General features: G+C 41.3%; 1 protein-coding gene across 1 annotated transcript in view; it reads left to right on the forward strand.

The window, feature by feature from the left end:
* Window positions 1-270: 270 nt before the first annotated feature.
* The window catches only part of GNS (glucosamine (N-acetyl)-6-sulfatase), a 52,580-nt gene continuing 26,094 nt past the window's right edge, over window positions 271-26,756 (forward strand). The window contains exons 1-9 of the mRNA XM_004314556.4: window positions 271-602; window positions 10,930-10,989; window positions 13,637-13,843; window positions 15,956-16,021; window positions 16,459-16,557; window positions 18,068-18,235; window positions 19,880-19,962; window positions 21,771-21,889; window positions 23,605-23,708. Of these exons, the coding sequence (XP_004314604.3) occupies window positions 408-602; window positions 10,930-10,989; window positions 13,637-13,843; window positions 15,956-16,021; window positions 16,459-16,557; window positions 18,068-18,235; window positions 19,880-19,962; window positions 21,771-21,889; window positions 23,605-23,708 (1,101 nt within the window). The 5' untranslated portion in view covers window positions 271-407. The remainder of the gene's footprint in view (window positions 603-10,929; window positions 10,990-13,636; window positions 13,844-15,955; window positions 16,022-16,458; window positions 16,558-18,067; window positions 18,236-19,879; window positions 19,963-21,770; window positions 21,890-23,604; window positions 23,709-26,756) is intronic.

Here is a 26,756-nt window from a genome sequence, read left to right on the forward strand (position 1 = left end):
GCTGATTCCCTTCCCCTCTTATCTGATCGTCCCCCCTCCCATTTTAATCCCTGAACAAAGGGGTCCTACCAAAACCCAACCCCTGCCTGAGTCGGGAGCAAGCTCGGGTGCTGCTCCCCCATGGCTTTTTCCCCCTTTCCGCCCACTTCCGGGTTTCCCTCCCTGCTGCTGTCTCCCCTCTTCCTTTCGGTCCGGAGCCCGCCCCTCCGCCCGTCACGTGACCGCACGGCGTGCTCCGCCTCCTGCCCCCGGTTCACGTGATCGCGCCCGGTAGAAAACGCCCGACCACAGACGCCGGCCTTCACAGTGCAGTCTTTTTTTTCCAGCTGCTCGTGGCTTTCTCGCTCTCTAGCCTTCTGCACGTCTTTCCCGTCCGCCCGGGGTCCCCCCCCGGAGCCCTGTCCGCCATGCAGCTCCTGCCTCTAGCCCTGGGTGTGCCCCAGCGGGGCAGCCCTCGCCACCTGCCCTACTGCAGCTCAGCGCCGCTGCTGCTGCTGCTGCTGGGAGGCTGCCTGGGGGTCTCCGGGGCGGCGGCGGGCTCTCGGAGGCCCAATGTGGTGCTGCTTCTCGCCGACGACCAGGACGAAGTGCTCGGCGGCATGGTAACTCTTCTTTCTGTTTCTGCCCCGCCCCTCCATCTCCCGGGCTGACTCCCTGGTTTCTGGCCCTCGTTCCCCATTTCTAACTAGCTGCCTCGACCCTGGGTAGGTTTGCTTTTGCCGCGCCAGGCCCTTTGCGCAGGCTTATGGAGCTGCGGGACTCTATTTCCTCTTTCCTCCGAGTCTCACCTGGGTCCACACAGAGCTTCTAGTCTGGACCTTACTGCTGAGGAGTTTGCTTCATGTCTCAAGACAAACATGTGGACGCCTGTTAGGGATGGGATGAACCAATGAGGAGCAGGTGCTGGCTAAGAGCACGCCAGCCTTGATTGTTTGTCTTTCAGGTTAGAGGACAAATCCAGCCCCTCTTTGAGGAGCCTAGGCCACTTCTGCCTTTGACCCTGTGTGCAGTGTCTGTGCCTGATATTTATAAAATAAGTGCTGATACGAACTATTCTGGTAGGTAGGTTGTAGAACTCTTCAGGGTGTGCTTTGCCTCACAAGAATCAAGAAAATTCAATTAGCCTAATTGGACACCTGGCTGATGCATTTACTGTCAGCGTTGCGTTTTATATCAGGTGGGTGGTGGGTGGTGTTCTGAGACTTAATTCTTTCCCAGAGTGAATTTTGCTTTTGGATCTTAGAATTCTCGAATTTGTGACCTTCAAGAACGTCTACCCAACCCCCTACTCACGGAGGCCTAGAAAGTGGCTTGCCCCAGGCTCATGAGTAGTTGTGGCAGTCCAGACAAAATCCTGACTAGGGCTCTCATCCTGGGTATGGCATTACTCCTACCTTTTTAAAAACAAGTACTTTATTGCTTTCTTCCTTTCAGTTCCCTTTTTGCTTTCAGCTAAATGCTATGAAAGCACTTTTGGCACGAGGTTCCTAACTTTTACTGTGTGGGAACAGTGTCTTTCAAACTGCTGATTTCAACCCATAAGTGAGTTGTGAAATCAGTTTAGTGAGTAGCTACCAGCATTTTGACTTCCCTGTGGAATAGAGTAGAATAGAAAATGTCTGTGTGATACATGAGGTCAAGGTAAGCGTATCCATATATAGATGTGTCTTAGTTGTGCATTAAAATGTATTTCTTCCTCAGGGCTGTGTTCAGTGGTATGAGAGTCTTTTCTAAATGATATTTAAGATGCTTGCGTTTTGACTCCCTGCTGGTTCCTGCCACGTGTGCCTCACTGCCTTTTAGTTTCTACCCAGCCCCACTGACAATGAAGAGTGTTGACTTAATGGGCCTCCTGGATTTTACTTTGTTTTTTCCACCATTCCAACTGCTACACTTATCCTCCACACAAAACTCCTTTTTAAAACAGATTTTTGTGTGTGCTTTTGAAGTGTTTTGTCCAGAAAAAGCAAGCCATCTCTATCAAAACTTAATAATGATTTAGTGATTTAATTAAAAGACCCAGGGCTTCTCTGGTGGCGCAGTGGTTGGGAGTCCGCCTGCCGATGCAGGGGACTCGGGTTCGTGCCCTGGTCCGGGAAGATCCCATATGCCGCGGAGTGGCTGGGCCCGTGAGCCATGGCCACTGAGCCTGCGCGTCCGGAGCCTGTGTTCCGCAACGGGAGAGGCCACAACAGTGAGAGGCCCGCGTACCGCAAAAAGAAAAAAAAAAAAAAAAAAAAGACACCCAGCTTTCACGGCTCTGTTGAAAACAAAATCCATCACTTAAATATAAGGTATTCAGAATTCAGTTTCTTCAGTTCTCGTAGACCACCAGTGTGGTCTGTGTATATTTGAGGATTCTTCCCTTTAGCCTGTTAATCCTATGTGCTCCTTTAAACCAGTAGCAGATTCTTTTATACGGATGTTTGTGCTGGAGAGAAGAGCCAAAATTAAGTGGAGGGTAAAAGTCAAATTTAATACTCCCAGTTCTCTGGAGAATTCTGTCATCTCCTGTAACCTTTTACAGACTACTCTAAACACCATTAATTGTCAAACAGGACTTGAAGGGGAAGAACTAAGAAATAACAGCATTTGAGAACCTACTTGGAGCTAGTTAGAGTGTGAAGTGTTTTATACAGTGCTTCAGTTATCACAGGAATCCTCTGCTGTAGGTATTGTCCTTATCTTAAAAAATGAGAAACTAAAACTTAGAAGGGGTTAAGTAACTTGGCCAAGGTTCATATAGCTATAATAAGGGGCAAAGCCCAGTGTCTTATAGTGTAAGAGCCCTGAGATGATATGCTTTTTCTCCTATTCTAGAATACTATGGTAATACTGATTTACCAGATGTCATTCCACATACCCACATCAGCATAGTCACACCATAGATCAGAGATTTCTTCAGGTGACATGGAACTTCTTAATTTTTTTTTTTTTACATCTTTATTGGAGTATAATTGCTTTACAATGGTGTGTTAGTTTCTGCTTTATAACAAAGTGAATCAGTTATACATATACATATGTTCCCATATCTCTTCCCTATTGTGTCTCCCTCCCACCCACCCTCCCTATCCCACCCCTCCAGGCTGTCACAAAGCACCGAGCTGATCTCCCTGTGCTATGTGGCTGCTTCCCACTAGCTATCTACCTTACGTTTGGTAGTGTATATATGTCCATGCCTCTCTCTCGCTTTGTCACAGCTTACCCTTCCCCCTCCCCATATCCTCAAGTCCATTCTCTAGTAGGTCTGTGTCTTTATTCCTGTCTTACCTCTAGGTTCTTCATGACATTTTTTTTCTTAAATTCCATATATATGTGTTAGCATACGGTATTTGTCTTTCTCTTTCTGACGTACTTCACTCTGTATGACAGACTTTAGGTCCATGCACCTCATTACAAATAGCTCAGTTTCGTTTCTTTTTATGGCTGAGTAATATTCCATTGTATATATGCACCACATCTTCTTTATCCATTCATCCGATGATGGACACTTAGGTTGTTTCCATCTCTGGGCTATTGTAAATAGAGCTTCAGTGAACATTTTGGTACATGACTCTTTTTGAATTATGGTTTTCTCAGGGTATATGCCCAGTAGTGGGATTGCTGGGTCATGTGGTAGTTCTATTTGTAGTTTTCTAAGGAACCTCCATACTGTTCTCCACAGTGGCGGAACTCCTTAATTTACACATAATACTTCGTGTGTATTATTTTCATTTTTATGGAGAGAGGGAGGTCTCTGACCCAAAAAAAGATCATGAATTGCTGCCATAGTTGGCAAATAAGTATCAGTCCCCCAGACTAACTCAGGTCAAAGGATTATAGCACTTGTATGATTGTGGTTTGATGTGGAATCTTGCGATCATCTTTAAGTAGTCTTTTATGTGGTAGCATCATCTTTAACAGTTCATTGTATTTGTTGTAGCTTTCATCTGTGGGACTCCATTTTTAGGTTTTTTTTTTTTTTTTTTTTTTTTTGCGGTACGCGGGCCTCTCACTGCTGTGGCCTCTCCCGTTGCGGAGCACAGGCTCTGGATGCGCAGGCTCAGCAGCCACGGCTCACGGGCCCAGCCGCTCCACGGCATGCGGGATCTTCCCGGACCGGGGCATGAACCCGTATTCCCTGCATCAGCAGGCGGACTCTCAACCACTGCGGCACCAGGGAAGCCCCCATTTTTAGTTTTTGCCCAGGGAACCGTTCATCCATTTCTTGATTTTACTTGAATGTTGTTATGGGGTGATGGACACACTATTCTTCGCTGAAGCACAGGTTAGTATTTTTAAAATCATTCTCTAGAAAAACTGACACTTGGTCAAAACCTCAAGGAAGTGAGGGAAGGAGATGTAGGGGAAGAATGAATACATCATGTCTTTGCTTAAGGCAAAGTGATCTTTCATTGTTAAAAGTTAGCCATAGAATTATCCGAATTGTCAAAACTTTATTTCAGAGCAGCTGTATGTGGGGCCCAGGAAAGCAGATGACTCCTTAGGGGGTTTTTTTGCTTCAGATGAGTAAAGTAGCACATTAGTCATATGCAAGTGTAAGATTGTCTGTTTCTTAAAGAATGTAGTTTGGCCTTAACGTGACCAGCCACTATCTTTGCTTAGATCTTAAGGATCCACTTTATCATTCAGGTTAGCATGGACGCACACACACGTTTTTTGGTACAGTGCGGTTTCCTGTTTGGGACTTGTTTGATTAAGCACAGAGTATGGTTATCACTTGTACTACCATTAGCGTTTTAAAGGTTATGGTTATTAATATACATTTCTTACTTAAACTAAAATCTGAATTCCTGTGCAGCCCTGCATCATCGTCTGACTCCTGCCTACCTCTGTGACCTTGTCTTATTACCCCATTCTTCCCTTTACTTACTGTGCTGCTTCTAGCTCGCTGGCCTTTGTTCTGCCCTCACATGTGTTGCTTTCCTTTTCTGGCAGCATATTACTTGTTCACTCAACCTGAAAGCATCTTCTTCTGGGGCTTTGCCTGGCTGACTCATCATGTGACTCAGTCCTGAAGTTACATCCTGAAGGAGGCCTTTCCTGACCACCTCTTGAAAGTAGTTTTCCCCTTTGCTCTCATCACCTGCAAGCACATGGTCCTGGTTTATATTACTCTTCACTGCCTGAAATAATTGTTTGTTTACCTGTTGTTTGAGTACAAGGATCATGAGGGCAGGGACCTTCTATCTTTTGTCCACCATTGCCTAGATCAATGGCCTGGCACACATTAAGTGTTTAGTAAACGTGTTATAATCACAAAATTTAGTCTTACTATAAATCAGATATTCTTCGGTAGCTTTGCATAAATACCAGACAATTTGACCATCATTCCCTGTAATCAGCTCACATAGTCCTTTTACTATTTATACTTTGCATTCCTGTTTCCCCTGCCTGTGTACTCACTGTAACTCAGATTCTTCATCAAACCGATGTTTCATTCAGCCCAGTGTTTTTTACTTGAGGATAGCACCCAGTGATGTTTTGTGGGAAATCATGGCTGGTGACATTCCTTCTGAAGGTTAGCAAAGACCTTATGTATCTCTAGCATCCCCTGGCAACCTATTGTGGATCTACTGAAAATCATCAAAGACCTTTTTTTTTCTTTAAATTTATTTCTTTTATTGAGGTGTAATTGACATAAAACATTATGTTAGTTTCAGGTGTACAACATGGTGATATTTGTATATATTGCAAAATGATCACAGCAATAAATATAGTGAACATTCATCATAATGTATAGTTACAGAATTTTTTTTCTTGCGATGAGAACTTTTAAGATCTACTCTCTTAGCCACTCTCAAACGTGCAATACAGTATTATTAGCTGTAGTTGCCATGCTGTGCATGACATCCCCATGACTTCTTTATTTTATAACTATAAGTTTTTACCTTTGGACACCCTTCACCCATTTCACTGCACCCACCCTCACCCCTCACTTCCTGTCTCTGGAAACCACTAGTCCGATCTCTGTATCTGAACTTGGGTTTTCTTGTTTTTTTAGATTCCACATACAAGTGAGGTTATACAGTATTTGTCTTTCTCTGACTTAATTCACTTAGCATAATGCCCTCAGAGTCTACCCATGTTATCAAAATGGCAATATTTCATTCTTTTTTATGACTGAGTAATATTCCATTGTATATATATACCACATCTTCCTTTCCATTCATCCATTGATGGACATTTAGGTTGTTTCCATTGTCTTGGCTATTGTAAATAATGCTACAGTGAACATGGGGGTATATATATCTTCAAGTTACTATTTTCATTTTCTTCAGATAAATACTCAGAAGTGGATTTGCTGGACCACATGGTAGTTCTATTGTTAAATTTTTGAGTAACCTCCACATGATTTTTCATACTGGCTGAACCAGTTTACATTCCCACCAACAATTGCACGAGAGTTCCCTATTGTCTACATCCTTACCAACACTTTTTATCTCTTTGATGATAGCCTTTCTAACAGGTGTGAGGTGCTATCTCATTGTGGTTTTGATTTGCATTTCCCTAACAATTAGTGATGTTAAACATTTTTTCATTTACCTGTTGGCCATTTGTATGTCTTTTTTGGAAAAAGGTCTTTTCAGATCCTCTGTCCATTTTTGTTTTGTTTTGTTTTAAGACTTACTTACTTATTTACTTATGGCTGCGTCCAGTCTTAGTTGCAGCACACGGGACCTTCATTGAGGCATGAGGGATCTTTCGTTGCAGTGCACGGGCTTCTCTAGTTGTAGCGTTTGGGTTTTCTCTTCTCTATTTGTGGTCCACAGGCTCCAGGGCACATGGGCTTTGTAGTTGTGGTGTGCGTGCTCTAGAGTGCATGGGCTCTGTAGTTTGTGGCACACAGGCTCTCTAGTTGAGGCGCATGAGCTCAGTAGTTGTGGTACTCAGGCTTAGTTGCCCCATGGCATGTGGGATCTTAGCTCCCTGACCAGGGATCAAACCTGCATCCCCTGCATTATAAGGCAGATTCTTTACCACTGGACCACCAGGGACGTCCCCTCTCCCCATTTTTTAATTGGCTGTTTTTTTGCTATTGTATGAGTTTTTTATATATTTTGCATATTAACCCTTTATCAAATATATGACTTGCAAATATTTTCTCCCATTCAGTATAAGTTGCCTTTTCATTTTGTTAATGGTTTTCTTGGCTCTGCAGAAGCTTTTTATTTATTCTTTAACTGAGCTAGAGTTGATTTACAATGTTGTGTTTCAGGTGTACAGCAAAGTGATTTAGTCATAAATACATATATATTCTTTTTCAGATTCTTTTCCATTATAGGTTATTACAAGATAATTGAGTATAGTTCCTTGTGCTATACAGTAAATCCTTGTTTTTTAATCTGTCTTTATATATATTCCCATACTCCTAATTTATCTCTTCACACACCCCCACTTTGCTAACCATAAGTTTGTTTTCTGTGTCTGAATCGGTTTCTGTTTTGTAAATGAGTTCATTTGTATTATTTTTTTAGATTCCACATAAAAGTGATACCATATAATATTATATGTCTTTCTCTGTCTGACTTACTTAACTTAGTATGATAATCTTTAGGTCCATCCATGTTGCTGCAAATGGCAAAATTCCATTCTTTTTTATAGCTGAGTAATATTCCACTGTATATATATGTATACCACATCTTCTTTATCTGTTCATCTGTTGATGGACATTTAGGTTGCTTCCATGTCTTGGCTGTTGTAAATAGTGCCGCTGTGTACATTGGGGTGCATGTATCTTTCCAAATTAGAGTTTTTGTCTTTTCCAGATACAGGCTGAGGAGTGAGATTGCTGGATCATATCATAACTATACTTACAGTTTTTTAAGGAACCTCCGTACTGTTTTCTGTAGTGGCTGCACCAATTTACATTCTCACCAACAGTGTAGGAAGGTTCCCTTTTCTCCGCACCCTTTCCAGCATTTATTATTTGTAGGCTTTTTGACGATGGCCATTCTGACTGGTGTGAGGTAATGCAGTAATACCACATTGTAGTTTTGATTTATATTTCTCTAATCATTAATGATGTTGAGCATGTTTTCATGTGCCTGCTGGCCATCTGTATGTCTTCTTTGGAAAAATGTCTATTTAGGTCTTCTGCCCATTTTTTGATTGGGTTCTTTGGGTTTTGTTTTGTGTTTTTGTTTTTTTTTTGATATTGACTTACATAAGCTGTTTGTATATTTTGGAAATTAACCCCTTGTTGGGTTGCAGCGTTTGCAAATATTTTCTCCCGGCCTGTTGTCTTTTTGTTTTGTTTATGGTTTCCTTTGCTGTACAAAGCTTATAAGTTTGATTAGGTCCCATTTGTTTATTTTTGCTTTTATTTCTTTTGCCTTGGGAGACTGATCTAAGCAAATATTGCTACAATTTATGTCAGAGAATGTTTTGCCTGTGTTTTCTTCTAGGAGTTTTATGTTGTCATGTTTTATATTTAAGTCTTTAAGCCATTTTGAGTTTATTTTTGTATATGATGTGAGAAAATTTTCTAATTTCATTCTTTTACACGAAGCTGTCCAGTTTTGGCAGCACCACTTAGTGAAGAGACTGTCTTTTTTCCATTGTATATTCTTGCCTCCTTTGTTGTAAATTAATTGACCATAAGTGTGTGGGTTTATTTCTGGGCTCTCTATTCTGTTCCATTGATCTACGTGTTTGTTTTTGTGCCAGTACCATACTGCCTTTTTTTTTTTTTTTTTTTTTTTTTTTGGCTGCATTGGGTCTTTGTTGCTGTGCACTGGCTTTCTCTAGTTGCATCTTGCAGTGGCTTCTCTTGTTGTGGAGCACAGGCTTGAGACACACAGGCTCAGTAGTTGTGGCTCTCAGGCTCTAGAGTAAAGGCTCCGTAGTTGTGGCACATGGGCTTAGTTGCTCCACAGCATGTGGGATCTTCCCGGACCAGGGATCGAACCTGTGTCCCATGCATTGGCAGGCAGATTCTTAACCACTGCACCACCAGGGAAGTCCCACCATACTGCTTTGATTACTGTAGCTTTTAGTATAGTCTGGAGTCAGGGAGCATGATACATGCAAGCATGTTCTTCTTTCTCAAGGTTATTCTAGCTATTCAGGGTGCTTTGTGTTTCCATACAAATTTTAAAATTATTTGTTCTAGTACTGTGAAAAATGCCATTGATATTTTGATAGGGATTGCATTGAATGTGCAGATTGCCTTCGGTAGTATGGTCAGTTTAACAATATTAATTCTTCCAATCCATGAACATGGTATATCTTGCCATCTATTTGTGTAATCTCCAATTTCTTTCATCAGTCCCTTATAGTTTTCTGAGTACAGGTCTTTTACTTCGTTAGGTAGGTTTATTTCTAGGTATTTTATTCTTTTTGATGTGATTGTAAATGGGATGTTTCCTTAATTTCTCTTTCTGATAGTTCACGGTTACTGTATAGAAGTGCAACACTATATTAATTTTATTAACATTAACTGTATATCAACTTTGTATCGAGCAACCCTACCAGATTCATTGATGAGCTCTAGTTTTTTGGTGGTGTCTTTAGGATTTTCTATGTATAGTATTACATCATCTGCAGACAGTGATAGTTTTACTTCTTCCTTTGCAATTTGGATTCCTTTTCTTTTTCTTGTCTAATTGCTGTGGCTAGGACTTCCAATGCTACGTTGAATAAAAATAGCAAGGGTGGGCATCCTTGTCTTATTCCTGATTCTAGAGGAAAAACTTTCATTTTTTCACTGTTGAGTAGGATATTAGCTGTGGACTTGTTATATGTGGCCTTTATTATGTTGAGGCACATTCCCTCTATATCCACTTTGAGAGTTTTTATCATAAATGGATGTTGAATTTTGTCACATGAGTTTTCAAAATTCCTGAATAAGTTAGAATTCTCTAGCTAATGGATTACTTAGGTTTTCTATCATCTGTATAAAACAATGGGGATAACTTTTTTACAGTATTGAAAATGACCCTCTTATTAACATGGTTATGTATTTGGGTTATTAGTCTTTAAGAAGTTATTACACAACAAAATACACTTAAAACTGTGTTCAGTATGGTCTCAGCTTTCACAGGAACTTCAGAATCGTTATGAACTGACTCATAATACAACTGAAATAAGTTTCTTCACATCATCCTTTCTTGCTGTCTGGAATCTCGATAAAGATCGTTAGTATTTTTTATTGTTATTATTTATATCTAAGTGACCATCTTCATACTTTTTATCCTTGCTGTAGGATTTGAAACTAGTTGTTCTCTCTACTTGTCAGGATGTTAAGTTTTGAGCAAAAGATGAAAAGCAAGGATATAAACGAAATAATTTTCTGACTAGTCTTTTGCTTGACAAGGTTTTCTGTATATGTGTTTGCCACTTAGTTCAAGTCTTTGCCTGAGGTGGTGGTTGGTCTAGTGCAGAGGGCCATGAGCTTATAGTCAAAAAGCGTGCGTCTGGGCTTCACCACTGAGCGAGCGCCTGATATTTGAGTTAGTGTCGGGGCCTTGTCTGGCTTTCAGAACCTAAGTGTTGTTTTATTTCTGTTTTAAAGGATGGAAGACTCCTTTCATATCATTTTTCATATCCTGCTTCTAAAGATGAATTAATAGAGGTAGATCTGCCCCACCTGTTTGTAAGGCAGCTGGTGACAAATAAGAGAAGGGCACCAAAATTTCATTACATTGAAATCAACATTGCTAGAATAATGCCATCAGCTGTGAACTTTCCCTTCCTGCAAGCATTACGACTCCCTGAACTTTTGCACAGGACATAACTGACTGTAACCAAACTTGTTTGGTTCATCTCCAGAAACACATGGGACACTTGGCTGTTCCTTAGTGTCAGATAGAGCTGATCATTTGGGAATAAAAGGTTGAGAGTAAGATACAAAAAAACATGAATTTTGTTCTGTGTGTTTTAGTTTATTGGAAGAAATTGTTCAACAGATAACTGTTTACTTTACAGACACCACTAAAGAAAACCAAGGCTCTCATTGGAGGGATGGGGATGACTTTCTCCAGTGCTGTAAGTTTTGAAGCTGATTTAATTTTGTTACACTTTGTGTTTATGTTCTAAGAAGAAACACTTTCTTTTGGGTCGTCTACTGTAATTTCTGTGGTTTTTTTCTAATTAAATGCCTGATCTGAGGGAAGGAGTCTATTTAATGTAATATAGATTTGTTTAGTTGAAATATCACTTCTTAACAATTGAAGATTAATTACAGGTATTTTGTAAGCCATTCTCATCTACAACTCAGAACTAGAGAAGTTTATTTAAAACTTCACTGTTTGAGGTTTGAAAATGGATTGTAAGAAACGGTTAACATTTGTACTGTGTAAATTTAGTTCCATGGTAAAAGCTTGCAGGCTACTCTGCAAAACCCAATTAACCCTGATAGCCAAACCTAACGAAGATAATAGCAGCAAAATGAAAGAAACCCAACAACAACTGTGTGTACATGTGTGTGTACATATATGTAAATACAAATATATGTGTGTATGTACACGTGTAAACATAAATACAAAGATCCAAAGTAAACTACTGACAAATCAAATTCAGGAACCATGCTCATAACCGAGTCAGTGGTAGCCCAGCTTAATATCAGGAAATCCACTGAACAGCAGCTAGTGTTGGTTAAGAGCAGACTCTGGAACCAGATCACCCTGTTTTGAATGTTGTCTCTGCCTCTCTCCTAGCTGTGCGACCTTGGGCAGCTTATTAACCTTTTTGGCCTTTGGTTTCCCCATTTGTAAATAGGGATACTAAAACCTGTCTCGGAGGTTAAATGGATTGTTACATGTAAAGCAAGCATTTATATCAGTGCCTAACGTAGAGTAAGTACCACTACATAATGGTGGTTATTATGTTGTTTACCAGCATATCAGTGGTTAAAAGGAGGAAAATTAGATACTCATCTCAATGGATGCTTGAAAGTCCTCTGAAATGTTGGCATCCTTTCCTTGTAACTTATTAAACTGTTACATCCGTACTGTGACGAATATTTCAAACAAATAGCACAACTTACGGTTAAGGTTAAAGTCTCAGAGCACTGCTGTTAGGGAAGAGACAGGGCCCAATATCTCTCACTTAATGTTCTTCTGAACTGTCTAGTCATTGGCATAAGTCTTGTGGAATTCAGAGTACTTGTGGAATTCAGTACTTGTGGAATAAGAGTACTGGAAAAAGACAAAAATTGTTATTTCCACTTGTCTGGATTTTCTGCCTAGAAAACATAGAGTTGTTGGAAAACTTTTTAAATTAATAGAATTTAGTAAGGTAGAAATGAAAAAATAGAAGTAACTTTCTTCCATGTAACTAGTTAGAAAAACATGGGGAAGAGAAGATCCCACTTATACAGCAGGAAAATATAGACTCTAGGAATAGCTGGTGGTGGCCAGTAATGGTTAAGACCTATACATGTAGTTACAAAATTTTGTGAGTGATAAAATATTGGGTTGGCCAAAAAGTTCATTACAGATGATGTTATGGAAAAACCTGAACCAACTTTTTGGCCAACCCAATACTTCATACATAGATATGCACATCATTTTGTGTGGAAAGACGCAAGATTATAAAATGCTTATTCTAATCAGAATCCCAGCAAGATTTTATTTAGGCTGAATTAAGTGATTCAAAAGTTATCTGGAATAATAAATAGGTTAGAATAATCAAGGTAAGATGTTTAAAGGAAGCGATTTCCCTACTGGACACTAAATGTAAGATCCAGTGAGCAGTGTGGCATTGGCCAAAAAATAGGTCAGGAAATATAAAAGGGAGAGAATTAAAAGAGTTGAAAATTATAAAAGTCAAACATGTAACAAACTCAAAAAGCAAAAGTAAAAAATGGGAAGTATTTGTAACATGATTGAATCCTTCCTTAACTCAAATTTTATGTCACAAGAGGGGAAAATGTGCAAAGCACATGAACAAACCATTCACATGAACACAGTTGGTCAGTATGCATGAGGAGAATGTTCATCCTCACCGGTATTTAAAAATGCCAAATCCAGTTTGAAAGGCCGAAGAAATGCTAAGTATTTCAAAGGGATAGTATGTAATTCCGGCAAGGGCGTGCTCAAATGAGCATTCCCTCCCTGCTGGTGCGAGTAGAAGTTACTATTACCCTTCTGTAAAGTAGATCCGTGATGAGTATTAAGACCTAGACAAACATTGGGTTGAATAGGATAATTCCGTTGATCACAGGAGCTAATAGAAGCATAATTAGAGTAGGAAAAAAATTTGTGTCCAGTGTATAAAGTGATGCAAGCAATGTATAAAGCCACAGGTCAGCCTGAAAATGAACCTCTGCTTCTCTGCCACATTAGATTCAAGTAGTATTCTTTATCTTTGTTCAAGACCTAGCTCCCACCATGCTGTATTCCTTGCATGTAAATATTTCTTTGGCAGATGAAATTAGAACAACTTTAGGTTATTCTGTAGAAAGAAACCAGCTGAAAAAGAAATCTGTTTTCTGGGTTCTATCTGCTTTACTGTCTCCACTAGGGGACTGAAAGCAGCTCTGAAATGTGTCATGTATAAAGAAAACCTCTATTCCATGGGAAACTAGAAATTTGACTTCGGGGCATTGAGCAGCTTGCTTTCTGTTTAGAAATGATGAGAAATCCGTTTGCCTTGTGTAACTTTGCTTTTTTTGCTTCTCTTCTGTTTGTAGTATGTGCCAAGTGCTCTTTGCTGTCCGAGCCGAGCCAGTATCCTGACAGGGAAGTACCCACATAACCATCACGTCGTTAACAACACTTTGGAGGGAAACTGCAGTAGTAAGTCTTGGCAGAAGATCCAAGAACCAGATACTTTCCCAGCAATTCTCAGATCAATGTGTGGTTATCAAACGTTTTTTGCAGGGAAATACTTAAATGAGGTATGTTGAATGATCTAATTATTCCCGTTCTTTCTTTTTAAAAAACAGCTTCTTGAATGTGAATTAGTATGATTCATGTTAATTGTTTTTTAATTAGCATCCGTTCAAGTCATGTTAAACGGTCTTTGGTATATGTTGTTTTCTCTTAATCTGCCTGTTAAACCAGAACTTACATGAACGTATTTACATGATTTGGGCACTGTGGTTATTCTTTCTTTAAATAGTCTCTGGAGCATTTGTTTAAAAATTGCCTTAGGACTGCTGTGGTCTGATGCATATTCCCCCTTTTCCTCAAGAATTCTGCTTGTCCTTTGGCTGTCATGGCATCTTCGTTTCCATTTCCCCCTTTATCAGGAGTGGAGTGAAGAATTTTTTCCTCTGGGCATCTTTTCCTGAATTATAGCAGCTTAATGGTTAACCCACTTTCTGAAAACTGGGAGCAGATTGTGGAGAGATCAGTGATGAAGGAAAAGCACGCAGAGCCTGAGACATTCAGACCATTGAAGCATGTGGCTGAGTGGTTAGTGTGCTGGCCTTGAGGGCCTGGATGGAGGGAGGCCTCACTGTGACCTGCCAAGGCCAGATTTCAGGGCCTCGAGTCCACCACATTGGCCTTAGCATTTAGTCGAAGTTCAGGCTTAAAAGAAATAATGTGTTTGAGAGTGTTTGGGGTTATCTCTTAAAATAAAACTGGGGATTCAGGACAAAGAGAAGATGCACGTTTTCTTATGCGCTTCATCTGTGGTTGCTAGAGATCTTAATACCTGATCTGAATTGTGTTAATTCTCCCCCTCCCCGCAACAGTTGGGGGATTTGCAGCCTTGTGGATTTGATGAAAAATGAGTCAGTTTGAAAAGAATCATGAGCACTGTGATGGGTTAAAGCTATAGGTCATAAAGAGACCTTACACTGCTTTGCATGTTGAAGATCATCTAACGTATACAAAATTAGAAATTCTTCAAAATACAAAGACTTAGGGGACTTCCCTGGTGGTCCAGTGGTTAAAATTCTGTGCTTCCAATGCAGGGGGCACGGGTTCGATCCCTGGTTGGGGAACTAAGATCCCACGTGTCGTAGACACAGCCAAAAAAAATAATAATAATAATAAAGATTTAGTTCTTAGAGGCACTGCCTTAAATGGGCAGTATTAAGCCTTGTCGAGATAAAATGGGATGATTCTGTGGTCTCTTCACTTAATTCATCTCATCAGATAAATTGAGTCCAAAAGTAGACTTCACCAGCAGGACAGCTGAAGTGATGGGCTGGTGGCTTGTGGTCTGATGATTTGGGCTGTTAGCCACAAGGTTGGCTGGACCATTCAGTCTAGGCCATCAGTAGCTCAGCAAATGAGCCATGTGGCCTAAGCTATGTGGCCTTTCCCTGTAAAGGGCCAGAAGTAAATATTTCAGGCTTTGCAGGCCATATGTCTCTATAGTGACTCTACAGTTCTGCTGTTGTAGCAGGAAAGCAGCCACAGACTTACATAAACCAATGAGTGTGCCTGTGTTCCAGTAAAACTTCACTGTGACTGAAATTTCAATCTTATGCAACTTGTCACAAAAATATTCCTCTTTTGATTTTTTTTTTTTTTTTTTTGCGGTACGCGGGCCTCTCACTGTTGTGGCCTCTCCCGTTGCGGAGCACAGGCTCCGGACGCACAGGCTCAGCGGCCATGGCTCACGGGCCCAGCTGCTCCGCGGCATGTGGGATCTTCCTGGACCAGGGCACGAACCCGTGTCCCCTGCATCGGCAGGCGGACTCTCAACCACTGTGCCACCAGGGAAGCCCTGATTGTTTTTTTTTTTATTCAAGTATAGTTGATTTTGATTGGTGTTTATATTTTTTAATGTTTGGAAGAAAATTCTTAGCTTGCTGGCCCCACAGAACAGTAGGCAGGCTAGATTTGGCCCGCCAGCCATAGTTTGCCAACTCCTGCTTCAGAAGTTCCTAGGACGATAGAGTTCTTTACTTTTTGACTGTTATGTGTTTGAGGAAATTGAGCACCTACCATGTTTCAGGCACTGATCTAAAAAGATTCTGAAAGTTTCCTGTTTCCTTCTGGTCTGGTCACGTCCTAAGGACTTCTAATGCGCTGCTTGTTTTGCTTTGCAGTATGGAGCCCCAGATGCAGGTGGACTGGCACACGTTCCTCTGGGCTGGAGTTACTGGTATGCCTTGGTGAGTGATTAATGAAGTCAGTGGCAATTCCGCACAACCCTGCAGATGCTGTTTACTTTCTGCTGTAGCTCTGATGTTGACATTATTTGGTTTGCTTTTATGATTGACCATTTTGTCTCCTTAAAAGAAAGTCTGTTGAGTTGTGAGTCACTCTGTTTGTGGGATACTTTTCTTGCATTCCACAAGGTTTAGCAACATGTTTTGCTGTTCTACCGGATCCATTTCTGGCTTTTTAAACTAAGACATATTATTGAAACTGTGCTAGCAGTTAATAAAACCCTAGTCATAAAGTCCAATTCAGTATTGACTTGAGCAATTACCTTTTTTTTTTTTGTCTTATCACTATTTAAACAGAGTATAGTTTAGCCCAGCATGGTTTCCAACTTTCATTTTGTGTGCTGACCTCATAAAAAATCTTACTTTCCTCTCTTTAATAGGAAAAGAATTCTAAGTACTATAATTATACCCTCTCTATCAATGGGAAGGCATGGAAGCATGGTGAAAACTACAGTGTGGACTACCTGACAGATGTTTTGGTGAGTTACTGAAGCTCTGTCCTTGCACTTTAGCTCATGTTTAATTAAACTCTCTGCCTAGAAAATCTTTACTTGTATTTGTCAATGTTGGGTAACGTGAATAATAACTTGGTCTAAACGCCAAATAATATTTCCAACTGATTAAAAACTCCTGAGGGTGTTTTTCTTTGTAATTAAGCCAGGCTCAGATCTAATGTTCTTGAAATTCCAGCAGAAAATCCCTTTTCCAAAGGCTAATCTCTAAGACTATAGAGATTAGTTCGAAGAGGTTTTACTTTTTAGGGGTTCCTACTCTTGATCCCAGTTTTACTCACAAGCTACAAGATGGCATCTTCATCATGAGGGTGGCGGGATAGGGATAGGGAAGTTCTTCAGGCATTGTATATTATATATAAAAAGTACTGAAATTGGGACGGGAATTTGGGACTGTCCTTTCCTGTCTAAGATGTATCTAATGACAGCCCCCCCATAGGGCATTCATTCACCAAGTACTTCAGCACCCATTATAGCAGGTGTTCAGCAGTAAATGAAACAGAGTCTTTGATCCTGTGGACGGTAACCTTTTAGTGGAGGATTTTATTTACCCATATGTGTGTTGTCTTGTTAGATGGCGATTAGTTAGAGAAATAAGGCAGGGGATGGGAGTTACATAGATAACATTTAGGCAAAATCCTAAAGGAGATGAGAGTGAGCTATACGGGTCAGGGGAAAGAGTGCCACAGGCAAAGGGAACAGAAAGGGAGTGTGCGTGGCAGGTTGGAGAAACCACAGGGTTTCTTGACAGGGCTGGAGTAAAGCAGGGGGATGGGATGGTGATAAGAAATTGATAGTATCTTTTGAGTTTAGTGTTGGGAATAAATGAAGATGTAAATCAACTAGGAAATTAAAAACACAGCATGTGTGTGGGAAGCTTTCATTTTCATAAAGTATCTCCAGAGAAGCAAATGAAAAATTTAAGTCCATATAAATTAAAACCCTGGTGTGGTGTATTTAGACTTAATATTGTTCACTTAGTTTAGCTACTTCAGCTGGCACAACTTAGGATATCTACTCTCTACATATTTTTGTAAAATTACAGTAACTTAATTCACTTTTCCCACTGTTGTGAATTAGGTTGGCTCTCTTTTTATGTTCTTTAAAGCATCAAATGTGTATACTCTAAGCTGCATAAATGTATATACTCTAAGCTACATTAATATGTTAATACTAAAATGGCCAAATTACTATTTTTTTCCCTTATGGGAGGCATAACAATTTTAAGGTCATGTAAAATCATCAGAACCCTAATTGCTTTCTTCGATGGTGTGCTTTTCAATTTTTTATTGTGTTTGCCTGAAAGCCAAACGATCTGTTCCAGCAACACGCTTGCAAGTGACTGTGACATAGATCGTATGCTAAGATTGGTGGAAAGCTAATAGGGCCCTGTACCCCTGTTCACCAGAGAACAGGTATCTATCAGGTCCTCAACTGTGAAGTAGGGTAAGCAATGACAAATCTTTGTATATGTCAGGCCAATGTCTCCTTGGACTTCCTGGACTACAAGTCCAACTCTGAGCCATTCTTCATGATGATCTCCACTCCGGCACCTCATTCGCCTTGGACAGCTGCACCTCAGTACCAGAACACCTTCCAGAACGTCTTTGCACCAAGAAACAAGAACTTCAACATCCATGGAACGGTAGCTTCCCTTAACCCTTGCATTAAGCCATGCTCGATGTGATTAGTTGTGTAATATACTTGTCAGGGAGCCTTTGAATCATATAGTTGGTCTTCCTTCTAAATCTTTTAAAGGTAGTTGCACCTGTCGCTAACATACTAGGTAGTATACACTTGCTTCAGAAGTCAGATAAGGTTCGTGCCACACACCCAGCGGGCAGCTGGAGAGTCGGCGGACAATGGTAAACAAACGCCATCTTTCCTGACTACAGGCTCTTTTGATAACCTCTGTGCTGGCACTCCTGCTGCCCGGCAGTGGCTGAGACATGTCCCTTGGGGCCGAGCTGGGCCTGCAGCAGTCTCCTTTGGGTGGCCCTCACCAGGCCCGAGGCGTAGGAAGAAGAGGGATGACACAGTGCAACGTGATTGGGAAGGGAAATTGAATGGAGAAATGAGCCAGAGCAGGCCATGGCCTAAATACTGTTCACTTCATATACCACTTACCCTTCCTATGGCACAGGAGATGGGCAGTTTGCTAGTTCAAAGGCAGAAAGCTTCTACTGCCTCATGCCTGTTACCCAGAAATCTTAGTTGCTTGCGAGGTGGTAGAAAGAATGAGTCTTGGAGTTAGAGTCCGTATTACCGCTTTCTAGCTCAGTGACCTGACCGTGAGCAAGATGCTTAACTTGCATTTTTCTCTCTAAAGTCGGGGATCCTGACCTCTCCTGCAACTCTTGTATGGATTAAAATACACAGAAGCGTCTAGCATGTTGCCTGGCACATTGTAGGCATGTGCTTGCCATGGATGACATTAAAGATGAGTGAACCGAGTTTGAAACCTGGGTGCCATTCTCTCTGTGTTCCAAAGGAAGTTCATAGAAGTTCCCATGACTAAGTAAGGTTAGAAACTTCAGGTTAAATAAGTCACTCTGCTACAGGATTTCTCAGAGTTATCCGTGTTCTGACATGAATTTGCAGCAGGAAGAGATGCTCTGTAGCATTTGTCAAGCATGCTAACTAAAGGCGGCTTTGAGGATCACAGTTTGCGAGATGGCAGCTTAGGGTTTTATGAATGGGGAGGAGAGAATAAATGGTATTTGGCAATGTTTTTTGTGTTTTTTTTTTTTAACTGTGACTCTTTTATTTATATGAGAAGAATCCTCTAGATTTGGACTTGAAGTTTTAGGAAATTGCTATGATGAAATTTTTCCCAAGGTCCAAGGAATGATCGCTATCTTAGGTAGGAAAGATAGAGGGCCATGGAATGAGGACTTATTAGGCAAAACTTAGAGGAAGGTAAAGTGGATCTTTATCCTTTTATAGTTTGGGTGGTAGACCCAAGTTATAAATTTAATCTTCTGGTTAGTAGTTTCCAGTATCTTTCACGAAATCTCTTATTAAAGCTGCTAACAAAGGAGCCCAGGCCTTCTGCCATTAAGGAGGTGATGAGAAGAAGCTAAAGAATGAGTGATAATTTGCAGAAAGTTTTTTTTACCAACACAGGGGAGGGGAGTAGGGGTGGGTGGTGGAGGGAAAATCTGAAGTTGCTTAAACAGGCTCCACTTAGTTCCTTTTTTGCTCAAGTAAATGATCTTTTTCATTATCTATTCTACTAGTTTGACTGTGGTGACTTGGTGTTAACTTCTGTTTTTCTTTTAAATTTTAGAACAAGCACTGGTTAATTAGGCAAGCCAAGACCCCAATGACTAATTCTTCAATACAGTTTTTAGATAATGCATTTAGGAAAAGGTAAGAGCTGCTCCTTTCCAGTCTAGGTGGTCTTTGAGGACCCTCAGAAGCAGCCCATGAACAGGGAACTGCACCACATGGTTATTTCTGAGAAAAAATCAGAGGGTAGCAAGATGTTGGGAGAGACTCTGATGGGAGGTCTTTACATTTAGCTACAAGGTGGTCTTTGGACCTCAGGTCTAATTAAACAGTCCGTTTTTATGACTTGCTAAAACATTGCAAATTGGAGCCATTTGGTTTTTTTAACAATTTTCTATATCTAAAGAAAAGGTTGGGAACAACCTAAGTGTCCACCATCGGATGAATGGATAAAGAAGATGTGGCACATATATACAATGGAATATTACTCTGCCATAAAAAGAAACGAAATTGAGCTATTTGTAGTGAGGTGGATGGACCTAGAGTCTGTCATACAGAGTGAAGTAAGTCAGAAAGAGAAAGACAAATACCGTATGCTAACACATATATATGGAATTTAAGAGAAAAAAAAAATGTCATGAAGAACCTAGGGGTAAGACAGGAATAAAGACACAGACCTTCTAGAGAATGGACTTGAGGATATGGGGAGGGGGAAGGGTAAGCTGTGACAAAGCGAGAGAGTGGCATGGACATATATACACTACCAAACGTAAAATAGATAGCTGGGGGAAGCAGCCGCATAGCACAGGGAGATCAGCTCGGTGCTTTGTGACCACCTAGAGGGGTGGGATAGGGAGGGTGGGAGGGAGGGAGACGCAAGAGGGAGGAGATATGGAGACATATGTATATAACAGTGATTCACTGTTATAAAGCAGAAACTAACACACCACTGTAAAGCAATTATACTCCAATAAAGATGTAAAAAATAATAATAATAAAAGGTCACTTTGTGAGAGATTAGCCCCAATATTTGCCTGAGACCCAAAGGCTTAGGCTAGAGCAGAATATTTGCCTTTGCAATTTTTAGTTTCCAGGAAATTCTTACTTTCTCTTAAGGTGCATTTAGTTTTAGACCAGGGGTTGGCAAACTTTCTGTGAAGGGCCAGATAGTAAATATTACAGGCTTGTCGGCCGTATAGTCTGTGTCACTGTTGCTCAGCTCTGCTGTTGGAGCGCAAAGCAGTCCTGGACAAGACAAGAATGAATGAGCATTGGCTGTGCTACAGTAAAACTTTATACATAAAGCAAACAGCGAGTTGTTGTTTCATGGGCGTAGAGTTTCAGATTTGCAAGGTGAAAAGGTTCTGGAGATCTGTTCCACTATGTGAATATACTTAACGCTACTGACCTGTACCCTTAAAAATTGTTAAAACAGTAAATTTTATGTTATGTGTTTTGTACCGCAGTTAAAAACAAAAACACAGACAGTGGTCAAGCTTTGGCCCATGGCTATCGTTTGCTGACCCCTAGTTTGACCATTAAACATTGTTGTAGCCAGGTCTATCTGAATTCATCTCTATCAGTCAGTGCTGAGTTGACAGCTTTCCCTTCCAGTAGTCTTTTATTCTCATCACCAGCCACGATAAATAATAAAGCTAGATGGTTATAAAAAGCCTCATTTATTTCTGTAGAATCGGTTAAATTTGGAATCAACTAATTGTGTTCTGGAGTTTTCTAATCTGTGCTTTGCAATGAATGGAAGGAAAGGAAATAGGGGATTTGAGCTTTTGGGGAGAGGGGCTCTGAGGGGTTTTTTTTGGGAAGGAGGTTGGGAGTTCTTTTGTTTCGATTTGGTTTTGGGGTGCTTTTTGGACTTCGCTTTTTTGGCAAGATGGCAGTACCTCAGCATTGTCTCTGAAGTCCCATTGCTGCCCTCCGTTCACATCCAGGTGGCAGACTCTGCTGTCAGTCGATGACCTGGTGGAGAAGCTGGTCAAGCGATTGGAGTTCAGCAGGGAGCTCAATGACACCTACATCTTTTACACCTCAGACAATGGCTATCACACAGGTAAGGGGCACCATGACCTTGGCGAGGTGCCTTTCCTTTCTCGCTCAATCCGTAGCACTGGCAGGGAGCTCCTGTCCTTTTGCGGCAGTGGACAGGCCAGAGGGAGGGTCTTGCCCTCAGGGCCCCTCTGGTTAGAGGGCCAACTCATCTCCCCTGGTGAGAGACCAGGTTCCATTATTTGCTGTTTCACAGGCTGAATTACATGGGCTTCTAGGAGTCTGAGCAGAGAGTGAGCTTGATGGGGTAGAGGCAGGCTTTATGAAGTAGGTGAGAAATTGAGCTAGATTTTAAGGACAGTGGATCTCAGGGAATAGGGGTATGACATTTGACACAGGAAGACCACGAGAGGGTTGTCCTGGGGAAAAACTTTCCTGTGAAATGAGGTGTTTTGGTGTGTGTGAGTTTTGCTTTGTGTTTCTTTTCACAACTGCAGTATGAGTCACCCCTGTGTCCTTGACTTCCATCCTTTCCTCTTGGACCTTCTCTAGTTAAAAATCAGTATTTTTTTCTCTCTCCACTCTTTTAAATTTCCTGAACTGGAAGGGCATTAACCTGAGGTTCGTTTGCACAGGAGCAGATAGATGAGGCGTTTCCTGCGGTGTTATGAATATTTCTAAGCACGCACGGTAGAGACTAGTAAAATAACTCCCATTGCCCAGCTTTGGTTTCCAGCGGCACGAGACCAGACTTTTGAATTCCTCATACCTTCTTCATGTCTCTGTTTTAGCTAGAAGTTTTTGAAGAAACTCCAGATGTTGTGATTCCATACATCAACACTTGATTGTGCACCTGACTAGTTGATTAGCTATCAGAACCTACACGAAGTCCACACGCTCCCTTTAGTTTTTGTGTGTCTTAAGGCTGTCCTTTGCCACCGATTTATTGGGAAAACTCGTCTTTTGTCCTTTAGAATATCTCACATTCCAGATGTAGCTAATTGCTCATATAATGCCTTAACTCATTTATCTATACTCAGCATTTTCTATAGGTTGGTAGTTAGATCTAGAGTCTTAATAGAAGTTCATGTTTTCGACAAGAATGCTTTCTAGTTGATGCTGTCATGTACTTCTTATTGCTTCATTCACATCATGCCGCTGGGGTGTCTGGTTGCGTCACTTTAGGGATGCTGTTACTGTTTGATGGCTCATGTGGTATCAACCTGAGCCCATCCTATGAACCTTTTGTGGCTAAAACGTCCATTGATGATTGTTGCTTAAATCTGTTCCCTCAGAAATTGCGAAGTTTGGCTTCATAACTCTGTCCTTCCTTCTGAATTTACTGGCTGGAATTCCTCAGGAAATTCCCCTCACCAGCTGTTTGGTTATCTTGAAATAGAGTTTATTCAGGAAAGGCTGGATAAATGGTTTTCTCCCTTTATTTAGCAGCTTTTAGAGTAACTTCATTCCATTGTGATCAGGTCGAGTATCATACATAAATAGCGTATCTTTGCTTCAATACTTTCTAGTCATTCTTTTTGCTGAATTTGCCTGTTTGAGACCAGGGTGTCCCTCTAGGCATTTTTTTTTTTTAAAGATGAGCTCATTGTTTCCTGCCTTGTAGTAATAAGAGACCCAGGCAAACTTAAGCTTTCCATTAAAACCCCATAATTAGTAGAACAAGGCTGTTTTTGATTTTTACTGTTTATTGAATGAATGCATGCATGAGTGACATTTCTATCTTGGCTCCATCTTTACCCTATGCATTTTTTTTTTCAGGACAGTTTTCTTTGCCAATAGACAAAAGACAGCTGTATGAGTTTGATATCAAAGTTCCATTGTTGGTTCGAGGGCCTGGGATCAAACCAAATCAGACAAGCAAGGTAGGTTGCTGACAAGGTGATGTAGCATTTGCCTGAGGAAAGAAAGCTTTTCCTCCTAAGAGGAGGCTGATTCAGTTTCTCCTCCTTTGAGGATGAAGGCTGATTGGCTTAAGATTTTTTGCAAGTGTATTTGTAAGCCTTGCGAACAGTGATTCTTTTTTCTTTCTTTTTTTTTAATTGAAGTATAGTTGATGTACAATATTCTATAAGCTACAGGGGTACAATATAGTGATTCACAGTTTTTAAAGGTCATACTCCATTTAGTTATGTTAAAATATTGGCTGTATTCCCGGTGTTGTACAACATAACCTTGTAGCTTATTTTATACCTAATGCTCTTCATCCCCTACTCCTGTATTGTTCCTCTCCCATCCCATCTCCCCACTGGTAACCACTAGTTCTCTGTATCTGTTCTCTATATTTTGTTATATTCAGTAGTTTGTTGTGTTTGTTAGATTCCACATATAAGTGATATCATACAGTATTTGTCTTTCTCTGACTGACATGTCTCACTTAGCATAATACCAGTAAACTGCTGGCCACCCACTGCTAGATGTATATGTATCGTATTAGCATGAAGAGCTTTTGCTTGTGTTTTGAGACTAGATTTTTACTTGGTCCTCGAGCCGTGACTCTCCACCAGGGTGCTCATCAAAACTACCTTCTGAAACTGAAAGGCTCAACATCTAGAAAGGTTGAGATTGACTCACTTGAACTGGACTAGAATCCCTGCCTCTGCTTTTTTCTTAAGTTCACAATGATTCTGAGAGGCAGCCCAGTTTGGGGCCCATAGCCCGGGAGAGCAAAGCTCTTCAGGCTTTGTTGTGTGTGCACATCCCCTGGGGGCCTTGTTGAAATGCAGATTCTGATTCTGCATTCCAGCCTGCTCGCAGGTGTTCCCAGGTGATGTCTGCTGCCGGTCTGACCTCCCTCTGAGTATAAGGCTACAGAAAGGGTGTTGTCTGAGAATTTAGTCCCCCTCCCTGTGGGACTCTTCCTCACTAATGCCTTTCTACTTTACTGATTCTGTCTCCTAGTACTGTCATAAAGTACCACGTTCTTTTGTTACCATTTCCATTTGGTTTCAAACTGAGTTCCTAATACTGAGGTACTTCGTTCCTAGAGTTCATGGGCACCTTGATCCAAAACACTGGTCCAATGTTGGGAGATAAGAATTGATAGGCTCTACCAGTTGTTTTCTCTTCCCTAATACCACAGTCTCAGTCCCAGCTCTGTGAGACAAAAGAAAATGAGCAAATGGATTCTTTTTTTTTTTTTTTTTGTGGTATGCGGGCCTCTCACTGTTGTGGCCTCTCCCATTGCGGAGCACAGGCTCCAGACGCGCAGGCTCAACGGCCATGGCTCACGGGCCTAGCCGCTCCGCCGCATGTGGGATCTTCCCGGACCGGAGCACGAACCCATGTCCCCTGCATCGGCAAGCGGACTCTCAACCACTGTGCCACCTGGGAAGCCCAGCAAATGGATTCTTTAAGCTAAAATTGGAAAAATAGGTCAGAATTTCTGGGTATACTGGTGCTTGAGTTTAACTTGGGGGTGTAATGTTTACTCTGTTTAAACGTCTGTCATTCACTTATTTCCTTTCACAATGCTCTTCATGGAATTCTGTTAAAATTCTCTCGGAAACTTAAAAGGGCCTTCATAAGTGCCTTTTGAATTTTCTTTTTCTTTTAAGACCCACATTCCTAAAGGCAGTCACCTTCCACTACAAATTCATTACCCTCTAAACAGGCCTCTTCTGTCAACGGAGGTAGGCAAGTTTGGAAGACCATTCAGTCTTAAAAGTGTTTTCTTGATCTTGGTGTTGGGAGCTGGTTGAGGAGAGCACGTCTGCACCTGTGTGCATTTCTGAGGAGCAGGGCCACGTCTAACCGGTGTGGGGAAGGCGGCTGATGAGAACAGAACGACGTGTCAGCCAGCTGCCCATGGAACAGACTGTTCCTTTTTCCTTCAAGTTAACAGTGGCACTAAATGTTACAATCAGAAACTTCACTTTCTCTAAGCCATCTAAGTGAAACCAGGTCCTAGGAAGCCATTTCAACAATGATAACCGTTACTGAATGCTTAGGATGTGACAGGTGCTGTTCCAAGTGTATTACCTGTATCAACTCAGTTAACCTTCACAGCCTTATGAGATATGAATACTGTTATCCCCATTTTACAGATGAGGAAACTGAGGTATACAAGTTCAGCGATTTACCCAAGATGATGTAGCCAAAGAATATCAGAGCCCTGCACTTGAACTTGGGCAGTCTGGCTGCTATACACTTAACCAAAGTCCGTACACTCAACCATCACACTACAGCTCAGACAACAGTATTTCTTAAGTATCGTCCTATGCCAGCGCAGTATACCAGGAGCCTTGGGGCCACAGCAAGAGCAGTTAGAGAAGATCAGTTCTTAACTCCCTGAGTCAGGGGGAGCCAGATACCTGAGCTTCCGTTGTCAGTGAAAGTCTCTGAGGCATTTGGGCAGAGATCCGGGTGTCAAGAGGATTGAGTCGTGCAAAGATCTGTGGGAGGGTATCCTGAGCAGCAGAACAGTGCATGTGAAGGGCACAGATAGGAGAATGAGCTTGGCCTGTTCAAGGGACAGAAGGTGGCAGTTGTCCCGAACTACTTTTACTTCCTACTTGGATCATCTCTCTCACCTCCTTGCCTTTGTACAGCTGGCTGCGCCTTCTGTGTGAATGCCCACCTCATGCCCCTTTCCCCTGGCTAAGTTCATTGTCCTTCGGGGCTTCGGGTTAGGGCTCCCCTAAATGAACGTCACTGTAGACCCCCGCCCCACATGGAGTGGGTGCCTTTCCCAGCTGGCCTCACACTTACCACACCCGACTGAGTTTGTCTTTTTAACTCTAGGAGTCCTTAGTTGAGAGGTATTACCTGAACTTAGAATACCCAGCTTTTAGTGGGAGTTTGGAGTTAGCACATGTAAAGCTATTATATATACAATGGATAAACAACAAGTTCCTTTTACTGTATAGCACAGGGAACTCTGCTCAGTATTCTGTAATAACCTAAATGGGAAA

This window comes from Tursiops truncatus, chromosome 11 (genome assembly GCF_011762595.2).
Source record: "Tursiops truncatus isolate mTurTru1 chromosome 11, mTurTru1.mat.Y, whole genome shotgun sequence".
In the NCBI taxonomy this organism is placed as follows: domain Eukaryota; kingdom Metazoa; phylum Chordata; class Mammalia; order Artiodactyla; family Delphinidae; genus Tursiops; species Tursiops truncatus.